The 16,901-nt window shown below is 42.8% G+C and overlaps 1 protein-coding gene across 1 annotated transcript in view; it reads right to left on the bottom strand.

Moving 5' to 3' along the window:
* Positions 1 to 16,901, bottom strand: part of slit3 (slit homolog 3) — a 227,439-nt gene that overhangs the window by 31,080 nt on the left and 179,458 nt on the right. Inside the window, 8 exon segments of the mRNA XM_084009985.1 lie at positions 29 to 100; positions 221 to 289; positions 2,228 to 2,360; positions 5,940 to 6,103; positions 8,058 to 8,201; positions 9,209 to 9,352; positions 10,855 to 10,929; positions 13,047 to 13,197. Coding sequence (XP_083866111.1) covers positions 29 to 100; positions 221 to 289; positions 2,228 to 2,360; positions 5,940 to 6,103; positions 8,058 to 8,201; positions 9,209 to 9,352; positions 10,855 to 10,929; positions 13,047 to 13,197 — 952 coding nt within the window.

Genomic DNA, 16,901 nt, shown 5'->3' with positions numbered 1-16,901 from the left:
AGGTGTGTGCGTTGCCGCGGTAACTCACAGTGTGGCGAGTTGTGTCATGTTGCTGAAGGTGAAGGGGGCCAACGTGCTGATGCTGTTGTTGCTCAGGTCCCTGTAAAGAAACGGACATACAGTGAATGCACACATACAGAACGTGCTACGTTGCTACGTTTCTAAAGCGTCTGCACACGGATCTGTGTGTTGTGTTCAAGGTTACGTGAGTGGTACATACACCAGTGACAGCTGCTTCAGGCCTGCCAGCTCCTTGGGCACAGATGTCAGCATATTACCCTCCAGGTAACTGCAGGGAAAGGTGCATAGTTAATATATCACATATATATATTCATATTCATACTCCAATATAGGTCTATGAGGGGGAGAAAATGGTAAAACAGCACATAAAGGGATTGGTTTAGTAACTTCTGTCACATTAAAGAGAGACGACGGGGCGTGAAAGGCAGATGTGAGTGAAGTTTGGTGGAAAGAGGAATTATTTATTTAGTTGTGAAGTGTCTTCTATATAATTGTAACAGTGTGCTCTGCTATCAATTAAACAGTGTAAGAATCAAACGAATAGTTTGATATCTTGGGAAATACTTCAGTCAGATGAGAAGATCTATACCACTCTGCTTGAGCTGAGTGAGAGCCGGGAGGCGTATTCTCTTAGCTTAGCATGTAGACTGGAGACCGCTAGCATGGCTCTATCAATGTTTAAAGTTGTTCAATGTTCAAACGTTTATCCCAGCCCACCCAGCGCCACTGTGATTTGATCGTTCCCTGGTACCTCACAGTGACCACAAGGCTCTTGGCTTACAATACTCACAAACAGATAGAGTGGTTTGTTCTCATCTAACAGTTTAATACGTAGTATTTCCCAGTATCAAGGGTGTGTTTGACAAGACTAAGATGTTATCAGGACAGGATGATGTTAAGTGGTGAGGAGCAAGGCACTAGTTTAATCATGTAGTGTCAAACACATTTTCCAACCAATGCAAATATATATAAATATCCACCAACTGACCCTCCTGTGTTTATAACTGTGGAACAAGTGAAACATACACACTCTATATGCACACACACCATTTTATGATCCATTGGTCTCTGCTCCTCTTGCTCTCAGGTCATAAGTAGGTCATGTAGACAGTATGATGGAGTGTCTTCTTCAGCCTGATCAATACCTAATCACTGCTATTGACCCCGCAGAGCAGACCTATTTCACAGCTAGTGGGGTTTCTGTGTGTGTGTGTGTGTGTGTGTCCAATAATTCACCTCGCCTATGACAGATTGTGTTCTTACCTTTTTCCTAAATGTCCCAATCTTGATTAACATGGTTATACCCTTGTTTTACCTTACATCAATCCCAACAATTACCATGATTATGGACATTTCCTACATTGGTGTATTTGATTATGACATGGATTCCTACGGGCTTGACGTTAACAGACAAAACAAGTTACAAGATGTACTATCCAGAGAAATCATAGGGTGAATACATTGTTTAGAATTATATTCATAATCATGTTTTGACTTTCTCTTGTCAGGGTCCTTGAGAAGGGTGACCCTGACAGGTGAGACAGGTGTCCTTGAGTGCCATGAAAGGCGCTACAAATCAAATGTATTATTATTATTATTATTATTAAGGGAGAAAGGATTACGTCACGACTAAAAGTTTGGAAAGAGCTTCAGAGCTATGGCAACGCTTTTGGATGCAAAATGTGAACCTTGGCTTCTTCTACTTGGTGTCTTTGGCATTATAATAAAAATGAATAATTTTGAAAGCAATTTATAAGATATTTTTAAGAAATATACCCAAGGACACTTTAGATATCGCCTTCACAGCTGTTCTGGCAGTCTATTCTCTCTCTGTGTGTTTGGCTATATAATGTATGAGACAACCGTATGTGATTGCACATTGTAGATTAGAATTCCTACAAGTTCATAGGATGAAGGTGTGTGTGTGTGTGTGTGTGTGTGTGTGTGTGGCAGTGATGGTTTGTTAGTACCTGAAGCGGCAGAGGACAAACTGCTGCATCGATATTGCACTGCAGCAACGCGTAAGTGTGGGTGTGTGTGTGTGTGTGTGTGTGTGACTTTGCATGTGATTGGTGAGTAGGCATTGCCCGTTTCTGTCTGTGTGCATTTGCCCGTCTGCTGGTATGTTCACTGGCTTCTTTGTGTATCTGTTTATTTGAAGTGAAGTGTACACCCTTGAGTTTGTGTTTGTGCAGGCGTGACTCACAGCTCCGTGGTGTCCTTGGGAACGCCCTTGGGCAGAGAGTGCAGCCCTCGATTGCTGCATCGCACCACACCGTCTGTGCACGTGCAGGCGTCGGGACAACCAGACGACGGCAGGCAACCATTATCCTCTACACCTGGAGAGACGGGGGGGGAAGAGAGACGCAGAGTGGGATGTTAGGCGAGTTGGATACAGAGGAGGGCAGACACATTTAAAAAAGAGACAGAGGTGAGAGACAGAACAGTGAGAGGACGAAGGGAGAAAGAAACACGACTGACATGTGTGCAAGTAAACAGGTTTGGGCAAAAAAGGAGAGAGAAAAGAGAGCAAAAGCGATGGATTGATAGAGATATTGACTGAACTGAGTGTGGTACTTGGTCAGTTCTGATCAGCTCTGCAATCTGCACTTTTAGAGAGCAGATGTTGATGGGATGGCCCAGCCCAAGTTTGAAAAGTCATCTGCAGTCATCTGTACGACCTGCATTGTTTTGTCATAGCAAGATGTGAATGTCCTTGCATGATATCATATTATGTGACTGATTATCTGACTTTCAATGGCAAACAACACTGTTGCTTTCCGTCTTTAAATTGACACCTTTATCTTGCCGTGAAAATTGTATTTTCATGTTAAACTGAACAGTTGCACTGTTAGAAAGACTGTTCAGGCTGTGCAGCTACGTTTCACACACACACACACACACACACACACACACACACACACACACACACACACACACACACACACACACACACACACACACGCTCAGATTGCAGTTGTGTTATGATTGGCTTAGTGTCCAGTTGTCATTATCCTTCATTATGGTTTTAACTCGCTTGTATTACATTTGGGACCGCAGTTCAACTATTTACTTGCTGTAACAGTAGATTAAAGCTCTGTGTGTGTGTGTGTGTGTGTGTGTGTGTGTGTGTGTGTGTGTGTGTGTGTGTGTCCGTGAAGGAAATGGAGGGCGTTGTTAAATAAAAACAAATCTGTACTCTGTGATCCATCTTATCTTTGAGTGTTTATCGACTATAACCACTCAGATGTGTTTTGTCCATATGTTGGTGTGTGTGTGTGTGTGTGGATATAGAACGAAAGAGGACAAGTTTATACTCATCATATGTTCACACTTGGTTGTGTATTTGTGCCCTTGTGCCAATATTCCACCATGGGCTGTAATGACAACCAAGCGTGTGTGTAAGTATAAATGTATGCGTTTGGTGCACATTTAGTTTGTTAAATAGCAATCTCCCTCTGTCCTTTGGCCATTTCCTCCATAGCTTTGTAGTTTTTTAATTGTGCTAATGTCTGAATGCCGTGCAAATTGGCGCTTTCGTGCACTTGTGTGTGTGTAGCAGTGTGTGCAAATGTATGTGTGTGTCTTATCTGATGTGTGTAGCCACTGAGTCCACGGGGAGGTGTAGCCGTGGGCTGACTCACTCCACAGTTGGCTGATTGAACTAACATCTAAATGTGTGCTAAATATCTTCTCACAAATTCAATTAACTTTACCTTTCCCCCGGCTGCCACTGGACAACTTAACAGTTATTTTACTCAACTATAAATAGGCCAGACATTGGGACCTTGGGTGTGTGTGTGTGTGTGTGTTGGCTTCTATTATTTTGGCCGACCAGTTTGAGATTTGCACCTTCAGAGTATGGAGGCGATGTTGCCTCTGTTGGCTACTTTGTTTGTCTGACTGCCAGCAAGAGATCTTCGAACCGATCAGGAGAGTTGGGCCTTTAGCCAAAGAACAATTCATTTGATGTCGGTAATGATTGGGATCTTTGGTTTCCGTCAACAAGCAACAGTGATTAACTGTGATATAAAAATAATCCATGTTACATTGTAGGTTTACAAGGTCAGAAAACATCCAAACATTTTATATAAATATAATTACTTTGTGTAGTTTATCTCTATATTACTGCTACTCGGTTCTTACATTTTAGTTGACTTTCTGTTAGACCTATAATCCATTATCTTCACCAGACATCAGGGAAATCATGTGCCTGGTTGTGTGTGTGTGTTAATGTATATGTCTGTCTGTCAGTCTGTCTGTCTGTCTGTCTGTCTGTTTTAGGCTAATCTTGCATACAACTGGACCCATCACCCTAATATTTTTATGCACATTTATGACTGTACACTTATGGAGCTCTTGACAGCTTGAGTGTTTTATACCTCTTTGAGTACTGAATTCACTCTTCACCACCAGGTAGGAGTCACAAGCATCAGCAACTGCTTCAGGAGCAAAAGGCATTTCTGGCAATCCGCTAAGCTAAAAACAACCGATTTTGGTCTTTGTTGAGGCTCAACTACGGCAATCTACAGAAAAGTTGGTCTCAATTTGAAAAGGAGCATTTACAGATTCATTCCACAAAAATTAAGCATGAGATTAATAGATCGCCATTGTTTTTTTATCTCCTCTGCCATCTCGACTGGAAAAGGAGCCAGGAGGGACAATTGAGTAAGATATAACTCTTCTTTGTCAGGGAGGAAGCCACACCTGACAGAGATCTGCAATCTACTCTAGTATTAGAACAGGGATTAGCATATAGTTAAGATCAGACATTTATTGTGCATTGTAAGGGCTTCAGTGCCGTATCAGTCATTCAAATTTATGTTTGTGCAGCTTAGTTTCAAAGTAGAAGTGTGTGTGTGCGTGTGTGTGCGTGCCCAAGATGCAAGAATCAATATTAAGATCTGATACCGTCTTCGAGTTTCCTTGAGCCAACCAGGATAACTACTTTCCAAACTCATTTTCAGTAAATGGTTGCAGCACAGCTACAGGAAATTAGAAAAGTGTAATGAATTCAAAGAAACTCAGGAGGGAGAGAGGCTGAACGAGATGGAAAGAGAGAAAAAAGGGGGAGATCGAAACGAGGTTTAAAGTGTAAAGCTGTTAGGGAAGAAAAAGTGCAGGAAAAAAACAAAGATGTAATAGACAGCAGAGCCAGACCGCACTTTGTCTATAGCGTCTTGGCAGCCAAGACGACGGCCCGAGTCACTATAGGCAGGCATCGTCGCGGTAACAGCAACGTGACTGTAGAAACCACAAGCTGATGTCATTTGTGGCCCTGTTGTTTGCCAGTAGTTACTGATCACTCTGTCCTCACAATACCCCACCGAGGATGTGTGTGTGTGTGTGTGTGTGTGTGTGTGTGTGTGTGTGCATGTACTCTGTATCTGCTGACTCAAGACATGGAATGATGAAACCTTTTGCAATTACTATTTTGGAAGGATTATTTCACGTTTGACACAAATCGACAAGATTCAGCGGAGTCCAGTACAAACCTAAAGACTCGACGCACCTAAAGATGTGACGCAGCGGAAACAATATAAATAGTATTCTCTGTTGACCTTTTCCTCACCACCAGATGCTCCACTGCAGCAGCCATTTCCAGGAATTTCTCACAAAGTCTCACAAACTTGGAGTCTTTCCTTACATGACCAGCCTTTATAAACATTGCATTGGGCATTACCACCAAGCATAAAACCACTTTCCTTGATGAAATTACCTTTAAAAAGTCTTTCTTCAAAAATGGAGAATGCATTGAGTAATTCCATTTTTTTTCAGTAAACATAATGCAAAGACACATTTCTTTAATTTACCTTTCTGGTTTCCTGACACACTACATACTGCTTACACATCCTGTGAATAATTTCCAATAATATTGATTGAGCCACAGAGAGCAGCAGAGTGAGGGAGAGGCTCACCATCGCATGTGAAGTCTGGTGTGGCCACATCCTGGATGGGGATCTCCTTCAGGAAGGCTGGCTTCTGACAGCGAGGGTTTCCGCTGACCACCCTGGTCTTCTTCAGCCACTGACCCAGCCAGGCCAAATGACAATCACACACATACGGGTTGGACAGGAGGTTGCTATGGGGATAAAGAGGGACAGGAATGGAGAAGGAAATCGTTTAAACAGGGTCAAGACAAAGCAAAAGAAGTGGACACCAGCAGTGGTAGCTTCTTATATTGCTACAAAATCATAGTTACAGTACACGCATTATGCGTTTCTACAATATACAGGATTTACAGATACAAGATGTTTTTTTGCCCACATAAATAAAATAATTACGATGCATGAATTCTAAATAGATACAGACAGACAGCTACTTATTTCAATAGCCCGTTCTCATAATAATTATATTAATGGAAATAAGTGTGGTACACTGTACACTGCAAACCACATAGATGGAACTGTTTCAGTCAGCCATACACTCGAATAAATGTAGACGAAAGACAAAGAGAGAAATGGGAAGAGAGGGAACAAAAGAGAGGCAAAGAGAAAAGGGTCTAAGTTATTTTTACCCGTTTTGTAAAGTACAAGAGAGAGAGAACAAGAAGGTAAAGGTGGTAGAGTGAGGAATTGTGAAAGAGAGAAAGAAAAGAGAAAAAGGTTATCTGTACATTTTATGCATTTTTTATCTTTGTTGCTTTTGTAAGAGTGCTCATGTAATATTTATGCTGAAGCATATTTAAACTGAATAGAGGCCGAGGAGGCATCAGCAGCACATTATCAGACAGGCGGCACACGTAAGTTTCCTCTCAGCTCAGTGCTGCTTTAGAGGCAATACATTGTTTAGAGATTCAGGACTGCTGCTACATTAGGAGCATTAGCTCATAATAATATGCTGACAAATTAAAAAGCATTTTCCTTATTCCTACCTTCCACTGACTTACAAGAGAATATATGTGGAAAAACTAATGTTGAAAACTAATTCATTCAACGTTGACATCACTTTAATGATGATGGTGTGCCTCCAAACCATGTCAAGACATGTGCAAGTGCTGTATTGGCTCTCACTGCATCGGCCGAAGTAATAAACGTGAATGTTGCGTTTGTGCTACAATATTAATGGCGCCCTGCTACAGATAGGGACGAGTTATTTCCTCATTTCCTTGTAATGAATTGACCTTGCTGCCTGGCAACCAGACCTATGCTAAATCCCTTCCTTCCTTAACAATGTGTTAATCTTTTAATTATACGGGCAAAATCCATCGGGAAACAATGCACTACAAATGGAGACTGATATTAGAAAAAGTGAGCGAGAAGAGAGAAAAACAGGGCAAATATAAGGAAATTAACAGAGGAAGTGTTAAGAAGAGAAGCTAGAAATAAAAACGATCCATCTTTTTTTCTCCACGCCAAACAGCAGTCGGGTGTTGAATACGGAATCAAGTGTTGCAGCAAGGCCCGAAGAAAACCGAAGCCAGAAAAAAAGGAGTGACAGTGAAAAATGACAGGGATGATGGAAATAGAATATTGCTCCATTTTTGTAGTGATAATCACCATCAGCCCCACTGAGCACATGCAACAATGCATCCGCCCTCCATTCATCCATCCTCCCTCTACCGCGTCCCCGGCTCCCCTCTCCCCGGCTCCCACCTTTCCTCCAAAAAGACTCAGGTACAAACTCGAATCGAAGATGACAGGTACACAGCAGGACAAGAGAGCGAGAACAAAAGGCAGAACAAGAGAAGGAAGCACGGAGGAAAAGACGGAGTAGGGAGGACGTGTGTGTGCTTGTTCACGGTCTAAAAAAAGAATCAACCTGTAATGTTTTATTAAGATGAAAAGATCTATTATTTACAGCATTCGCATCTGGGTGGTCAGGAGACTGAAGAATAACGTACGGAACTTTTGATGGCAGGTTTTTCTGTACTTCTCTGCACAGGTTTAACACCGGTCAACAGCAGCAGGTGCGTTAATCTCACAGAAGATTAAAAACAGGCTTGCAGATGCTCTCATAGGATGGAAATGAGGACAATAAGATCCATAAAAAATAAGCATTGGATGGAGAGGGCAAAGCTGTGGGATGAGACTCACATGGTGGACAGGGAGTGCAGGGTGGAGAAGGCTCCGGGGGCGATGCTGGAGATCCTGTTGTCATACAGCGACAGCAGACGCACCGAGCTCAGGCCCATGAAGGTACTGTTGTCAATGCAGCTGATCTGGTTGCTTCGCAGCATTCTGGAAACACACACATATATATATAGACTACAGTAAAATCTCTGAAGCACAAACTCCTCATTCTCATGCTTAGACCCGATCACCGGAATCTTAAATCAGGTTTGTTAGAGCTAAAACTGATGACACAAGCATTTATCTTCCTCTTCATTTTTCTGGATGATGCCGTTTTTGACTGGCGGTCTTACTGTTTGTACGGTGGCTACGGAAATAATTTGTCTAAAGAAAACTCTTGGGGGTGACAACCGAGACAAAGAGGATAAAAGAACAGAACCTATAATGAGACAGACAAAAGATAAAACAAAAAGCAGGGGTAAATTCAAACCAGTCCCAGCAGGACAACCGTGACAGAGTCTGTAATATGACATTAGCTTTTGACATGCAGTCATGTGGGACCAGGCTAACTGAGTTAGTTAGCATTAGCTATCTCTGGGACAGGCTAACCTAGTTAGCAAGGCTATTACTGGAACAGGGAGCCTCTTAACATAATACAGAGACAGCCATGATGCCATTAGAGAGTCATTAGCCGGCATATATATATACATGATAGCATTAGTTAGTCATTACTGAGTATACGCAGACAACATTAGCTCATGGTTTCGTACACTATCCTGTAACCCCTAATTGGACGCTAGCCTATTTATGGCGGGTGCCCAAATTAGAGGAACAATATGGTGTCATTAGCTTGGATTTCAGGGTGAAAGAGTAAACAATCCTGAAGTCCACCTTAGGTCTTGTGCTGACTCAAGTCACTTTATCGGAAATAAAAGGCCTCAGAAAGTTAACAGAACAACTAAACTATGAATAATCAATAGTAGATTTTAGTTAGCCCCTGTGTTGTCTGGGTTTTTGTTGTTAAAAGGAGAAAATACAGTTTGGGATATTTTCAAATTCATTAGCATTAGCTTTCTGCAGAGTGGGAGGAACAAGCAGACCACTTCCCACATAAATAAAGCCCTGAACACAATCGCACACACACATACACACAAAGTGATGTAAAGCAGACTTACAGAGTTTTCAGGCCGCTGAGGCCTTTGAACATGCGTCCCTGCAGTCCAGTCAGCTTGTTCCCCGTCAGCAGCAGCTCCAGAACTCCACCTGCTCCATCAAAAGCACCGTCACGGATGTCCCTCAGCTTGTTGTTGCTCAGGTTGCTGCAGGAAAGACAGAGAAGGATGATCTACTGTTCCTCATATTTCTTTTCCTACAACTACTGCTTGTTTCAACAATAGAACATGCAGGATAATCATACAAGCAAACTCAAATTAACACACACACGCTCACACACCTACACAATATCCCCAATTTAACTGATATAATCAATCATGTCCCTTCAACTAATACGTGTTAACACTTCTCTCATTCATCTCAATATCCTCTTCTTGTACAATACATAAAACAGCTTACTGTCATCACTATAACTCTATTCACACACACACACACACACACACACACACACACACACACACACACACACACACACACACACACACACACACACACACACACACACTCAGAAGGAAATGAGACAAGTGGTCACAGACAACTAGAAATGATCATATCTCTCTTCCTTGCACACATAATGAGAAAAATGAAAATGAAAGGAGAGCATTTGGCCACCGAGACAATAACTTGAGATGATAGCTATCACAACTACTGTAGCTTTTATTCATAGCTAGTTTTGTGTTTCCTCTTATCAGCTTCATGGAAGATGAGAGGAAGGAAAGGAGAAGAGAGGAGATGAAGGGGGGTGAAGAAGAGGAGAGGCGAGGAGATGAGGAGCAAAGAGCAGAAAGTGGATGGAAGAAGTTGAATAAAGAAATAATTGCAGACAAACTTAGGGTAAAATGGGAAGTATAGCACAGATGCAAGGAGAAGAGAAACGAGAGGAGAGGAGAGAAAGTGATGAAGAAGAGAGGGAAGGAATTGAGAGAAGGAAAATGGAAATGAGCGAGCGCTAGCCAATCTATATCGTCAGTGACACTGCTAGATGCTTAGCAATTTCCTCTCCAATAAATCAACCTCTGTCTTTCTCTATCTCACTCTGACACACACACACACACACACACACACACACACACACACACACACACACACCAAGAGGAGGTTGTAGATAAGGAGTGACTGTAAATCTGAACCGAAGGCCCATCTTCTATTTCCATTTAATATTTGCTTCCTCCATAGCTCCCACCCATCCTCACTCTCCACCTCTCTGTCCCTTCCCCTTACTTGTCTTCTGCCATTGCTTTCCCCTTTCCCTCGCTCCTGTTACTAGCCTCTTTGCATATGTGATTCTTGCACTTCTTCTCCCCCTTAGTATCATCACTTTCCTCCTCCTTTCCCTTCCACTGTCCTCACTCCCTAACCTTTGCTCCTTCCTTCTATTTCTCTATCATAACTTCTACCCAACCCTTATCTCCGTCCATCCACCAGTCTCCATGTGTTCACATCCATCTGCTCTTATTACAGTCATCTCGTAATTGCAACGCTATTACTTACTTCCTCTGTCGGCAATATATAGAACAGGGGGACGTCTGACAAAGATTAATATCCCACTAAGAACAAAATCCTCTCTACCTCCTTTTCAGAGGATGTGTTGGGTAAATGCCTGCATGACTTAATGAATAAATTCTGCAAATGTAACAGGTATACGTACATCTTCTTCAAGTTGGGCAGCTTCTTAAATGTCCCCGCCGCCTCCAGGATGGCAATCTCGTTGTCGTTTAACCGCCTGTAGAGAGAAAGATAGAGGGAGTGAGTTAGACATTCATTCTTTCATGAAGCAAACTGCAGTGAAGTCAACACACACACAGACACACACACACACACACACACACACACACACACACACACACACACACACACACACACACACACACACACAAACAAGATGGAGAGAGAAAGGCTGCCAAGTGAGGGGGGAATGACCGCATGAAGGTTAAGAGGCCTTTAGTGACCATTGAAGTATGATGCGCCGCAGAACCAAGGGGGGGGGGGGAGGGAGGGAAGAATAATTAAACATACTGGAGAAAAGAGGAGAAGAGAAGAGCCATGAATCTTTTCTATGTGGTCATCAATACCCGCACTGCCCTAAGCGGAGAGAAAACAGTTTGAGAGATAGGAAGCTCAACATCTGCTTTATTGAGGTAATTTGTACTAAAAGGGTGCTGCAAAAAAAAGGGTGCTTTTTGTGTTTGTGTGTGAAAGAGGTGGAGTGAGAGAAATTGAGGGAAGAAAGTGAAAGTTCAGCTGGAGGGGACACTTTCTAATGAGATACAGGGGGAGTTAAAAGATGCACCCACCTGGATGAAGCCGAACTTAAATATCACGTTGCAAAGTCCCTATAGATTTCCAATCTCTTTACCTTGTGTGTATCTAGTGAATGTACACATGCATTGAGTGCCCATCCCCTGATTTCCCCCAATAAGGCATGCAGCTTACAGGCACAACTGGTGGCTTGTGTGTTTCTGTGTGTGTGTGTGTGTGTGTGTGTGTGTGTTGTGTTCTGGCACAACCAAATGCAAGAAAAAGAAAGACGGCGTTGAAAGACGTAGAAACTTTAATCTGCCCTCCAACCAACCATGAAGGACAAAGTTTGTATTTTTGACATGAAGCACCCTGGGAACAGCAGGAGAGAGAAAAGGAGAGAGGATTGGAGGATACAGGAGTTCACACACACACACACACACACACACACACACACTCACAGAGATAGGGAGAAAGAGAGACAGAGAGAGACAGAGAGAGAGAGATGAATTGGGGGCTAATGGTCTGTGGGATACTGGCATTATTAGTTATCTAAAGTGGCAACCACGGTTGAATTCCCCATTATGAGAGTAACCTCCATAAGCAACCATCCTGCTCACTCCTTAATGCTGCAGTGGTTCCTTATTCTGCACCACAGTGATAGCAATGGCAGAAGCTTCCCCCTCCTTTACCTACTATTTAACGCCCTGAAGTGAAGTGATTCAGCATTATTAGGTAAAACTTAAGCCTCTGTCTGAATTCCTATTTCCTGTGTGGAAATATTAGCTCATTAAATATTCGTTCCAGGCGCTGAGAGTAAAATGGGGGGTGGCTGATTTCAGCGGCAGCACACTTTTCTTGTGTTCTGAATGAGTAATCCAGTTTTTTCGGTCCCACTTGGGGTGTATTGTATGAGTTTGAGTAGTTTTTTGCCATTTAAATCACATCATAGACATTGGATCAATTTAAGAATTATGCTTGCCTATTAACACAATTCCCCAGGATCCCTGCTTGTTTGTTTTGTCAGCAGATTCTAAAAAAAAAACATATTGGCCTTTCAACCTTTTCCCCCAATCAGATGACTGTTGTGTTATCCGTTACTCCCGTTCCATTTCTCAGCGGCAAAATGAATCGGTGGGACTGTTCAGTATTCTAGTGTGAGAACCCTTCACCAGCCATGATGATGACTCGTTTGGGACTTTAAGGGAGATGGAAAAGACTGTTGAGAGGCATTTTGGTCTCGGAACTAAAAATGAAAAGTGACGTTAGCGATACCGCTCTGAGAGAGGTAGAGAGACAGAGAGAGAAAGGCAGACGTGCACGTGCACTGCATACGTATGTGTGCACGGATGCAGTGTGTCTTTGCATGCATGAGGGCTGAGGCGTTCTGTTGGTGCCCGTGTATGTTTCATATGATGTGTGCGTGCCTGATAAAAATGAGAAACTTCTTGACAGGTCTGCGGTACGTTTGGCTGTGTGGTGGTTTACGGTTTCAGGTTAAAGCAGTCTAACACATGGCTTTCAATCTGACATCCCATCACGTGTTGGCCTACCCTGCATGTGTGTGTGTGTGTGTATAAAAAGGAACTGCGGCTGACTTACAGGTCGGTGGTGTGGTCGGGGATGTGCGGAGGGACACGGGTCAGTTTGAGATTGGAGCAGTCGACCACGGTGCCTTCACAGCGACATTTCTCTGGACACACCAGATCCTGGAAACACTCCCCACTCAGTCGACTACGGTAGTCCTCCTGACCTGGAGAGGAAAGAGGGATGGAAAGACCAAAAGCGAGAGGAAGTGACAGAGGAGAGAGAGAACAGGCAAAAGGAAGGGCAGCAGGTAGACCGGGACGGGAGGAAGGCAACATAAATTAAGGGGGAGGAGGAGAAAGCACAATGGAAAATAAGAGGGACGGGGAAAAGAGAAAGACAGAAAGTTCTTAATGTTAGACTCTTATTAATAATAATGTTCTCCCATTCACATGTACTCAACGTGAACACCATCAATGTATATCTTATATTGAAGGTCAACATATGATATGAATAAACATACAACCAATAGTAAAGAGCACACGCATGTTCAGGTGTAGTCATGGCAAAACTCATGTCAAAACTCTTCCACTGCCAGGTTGTCAGAAAGTGTCCAATCTGGACTTTAATTGCTTGGAAAATTTGATTTTGCTGTGATTTCAGATGTCAAAGGTTGTAAAACATCATTAGCCAACCAGTCATTTGCAAGACATTAGTGAACTGTATCTAAACCATCTATTGAGGAGAACAGGCTGTATGCTGCTGCTGCAGCACTGACCTGTGGAGCATGCCCAAGTGCTGATGCAGGGGGAAGGAGGGGGGTGGGGGGTACATGGCTATAAATCAAATTAACAAACAGATATCCGCAGGGTTTTATGGAATCATTTTGCTGATAAATGTGGTTTAACCCTGGATGTTTTTATTTAACAAGGTGAGTCAGAGCTCCCTTCTGTTATTTAGATATAATGGGAGTACATATTTATGACAGCTAGTGCAGCAGAGCTGGTTTACATCATGCAGCACTTGTATTTGTGCACCACAAACACACTTTACAGGTTCTCATGGTTATCATTACCCCTCTCTCTCTCTCTTTCCAACCCTGCTTGTCTATCTGCTCTCTGTCAATTTAACTTTCTAATTGAATGGTCTTATTCTGGCAACGATTCTCCGTCTCCACTTTCTACTGGCACACGTCCTTTATGGCTCATATGTTTGCTGCCTGTCACTGTTAACGAACCAGACCACCAAATGTGGGGCCATTTGCAACAAAAAAACTTGATTTGAACTCAGTAAATGAGCGCTGCTCTTCGAATGGTGTCTTTCTGTTCGGAGAATTGGCTGGTTAGCTCCTTTCAGTAGCGCAATATTTGATATCTTCGGGGCTGCAACACACCTTGGTGGTTGGCATGCCGACAGAAAAGAAAGAGTCAGGAGAGAAGAGGAAGGAAGAGAGCAGGGCATTGGGATGGGACATATTTCACAACACTAAAGGAGAGTCAGAATGATAAAGGAAACCCATATAGCAGTATCAGCTGTAGTTTTATGCTTTTAAGTCCCCCAGTTGAAGCAGAAAAGGGCGAAGTGGTTTGTACAGAGGCGATGGGATCAGTCATGCTAGCCACTAAAGCCCTGCCAGCACTTTGACAGTGGAGGCAGGACAGCTCCGTGCAGACCAGATTGCCAAATGAAAAGCAGGTGGGACACAGTGTGGGTATGGTGGAGAACATAAACAGCAGGAGCCCGCATAGTAAGGTGCAGAGCCAGTCTTTGCCATCCAAAGTCGCAGCCCAAGTTATTTATCTATTTATATCTCTTTTTTTTCACTAGTGTCCCTCCTTCGCAGTGTTTATTATTTCATTCACTAATGCAAACAAGAATAGAAACAAAATGATTGAGCTTTCAATCCCAAACCTCCCTAACTGGCTAGACTTTGGAGAGCCCTGCAATTGTACGTGTCAGAGTTTATTGAGATTTAATGAGTGCTTTTTTTCCTGTTCTTCACTAAATTTAATGGGAAGCAAAATCTGGATCCACATCCGAGACCATACAAAGACATATCAATACTTTCCACAGTAAAGTAACATGAAGAAAAAGACAGTAAAGGTTGTTGAGAAAACTGAGCTCAAATGTATGTTGGCAGTTGGGCAATCATGGTGGATATGGGTCTTTATGAAGGGCTACAATGATTGATATTTACTGATTAAAACATGTTGATGTTAGATGACTTGTCTATATCCATTAAGTTCAACCACAGTTAGAATCCCATGTATCAGAAACCCTACACATGAAACAAACACAACGTAGCCCTTCATTTTTTGCTCCAAGATGAGTGATTGGCTGGGAGAGGCAGGTGGGTGTGTGCCCGGCGGTCCCTGGCGCTTGACGGAACCATGTGATGCCACAGTAGGCGGGGCCACATGGTTAGATCAAGCACAAGAGACAGCTGCACGGAACCAATCAGAATGCAGGTCCACACAGGAGGAAGGTGGGGCAACAGAGAGCTGCACCAATCAGTCAGGGAGGAGGGGGCAGGGTCCATACAGGATAGGAGAGGCAACAGACAGCTGCAGATCCACATAGGAAGGGTACAGGACTGGAGAACTGCCCACCAATAGCGAAAATGTCCACACAGGTCCAGAGAGGAAGAGGAGATGCAAGGAGAGGCATGGGAGTGAGGGCTGAAGCGAAGAGGACAGCCATAACCAGCTTTAGGAGCATCTGAAATCTAGTTATCTTGATTTGCTCCACGGGCAGAGCACCACCATTAAAGGCTTACCACTGAGACCTTCCATGCTAAATATGTACCACATGATACTGCAGAGCAGTTTGGAAGAAAGCCTTCACAATGTAATAGTATTGGTTATGCTATTTATTGTGTGCCTGGCTTTGGCAGGAGAAATGGAAATCTCACGTCACCAAATGGTCAATCATATTTGTTTTTTAACGGTGCAGTGATGTAGCTGTGATGGAAACCAAATATTCTGTGTACTTTTTGATGCATCTGCTGTTGCATTTTTCTTCAAGGTTCATGCTGTTGATGAAACACGACATCTGCAGGTGACTACTCGACCCGGTCTCACTCCCAACTCGTCAAATAAAACAAACGGAGACGCCCTTTAACGTCTCAGCGAGACACTCCGGGCTTAACAATGATGTTAACTCACCCGCGTCATTAAAAAACAGTCAGGACATGCACGAAAAAAACCCATGAGACCGCTGTTTGTGTCCTGTGTGAAACTAAACTTTTCTGTGAAAGCAGCAGTTTGAAAAGGCACTATGCATGTAAGGATATATTGTTTGGTATAAGACGAGTTGGAAGTGAGATTTTTCTTATTGTGAAACAAAGCCTTACATTGAATCATAGCACTGCTGCTGCTTATTAAAGCCTCCTCTGATAATCTTTTGTGAGCACAAACTCATTAAGTGTCAGTTTAAAGCCACTGTCAGAACTAATATAGTTGACAGAGTTGCCTTGTAAAACCAATGATTAGCTCACCACCATTCTCACACAATTCAAATAGTTTGTAAAATGTCTGTTAAGGGATTCATAATGATCCATAAAAAGGCATTATTTTTAAGACAGGGAAAACAATATGCAGAGCCGCTGTAAAGGCAAAGAGGATGTAAAGAGTATAGAGTTATAAACCGACATACACTCATTCACACACTTACACAAGTGGGCGATCACAGTCAAATGCCAGTCCTTGCTGAGGTAGTTATTGTGTTGCTGCGGTATATTGAATTTGTCTGTGCTGTAATTAGGGAATCCCGTGGCTCGTATCAAAGGAAATAACCGTAATAAAAGACAACCACGGAGAGACATAGAGACTCTATGTGAATGCTTGTGTGTGTTTGTCAGCTTCTAATTACACATAAACCAACATGTTTTGAAAACGACCCGTTTGTAATGTTTTATAATAATGTTTTACC

The sequence above is a fragment of the Eutrigla gurnardus genome (genome assembly GCF_963514095.1).
Source record: "Eutrigla gurnardus genome assembly, chromosome: 5".
Taxonomy (NCBI): Eukaryota; Metazoa; Chordata; class Actinopteri; order Perciformes; family Triglidae; genus Eutrigla; species Eutrigla gurnardus.
Note: the sequence above shows the minus strand (reverse complement) of the source record. Positions and strands in the feature narration are given on the sequence as shown.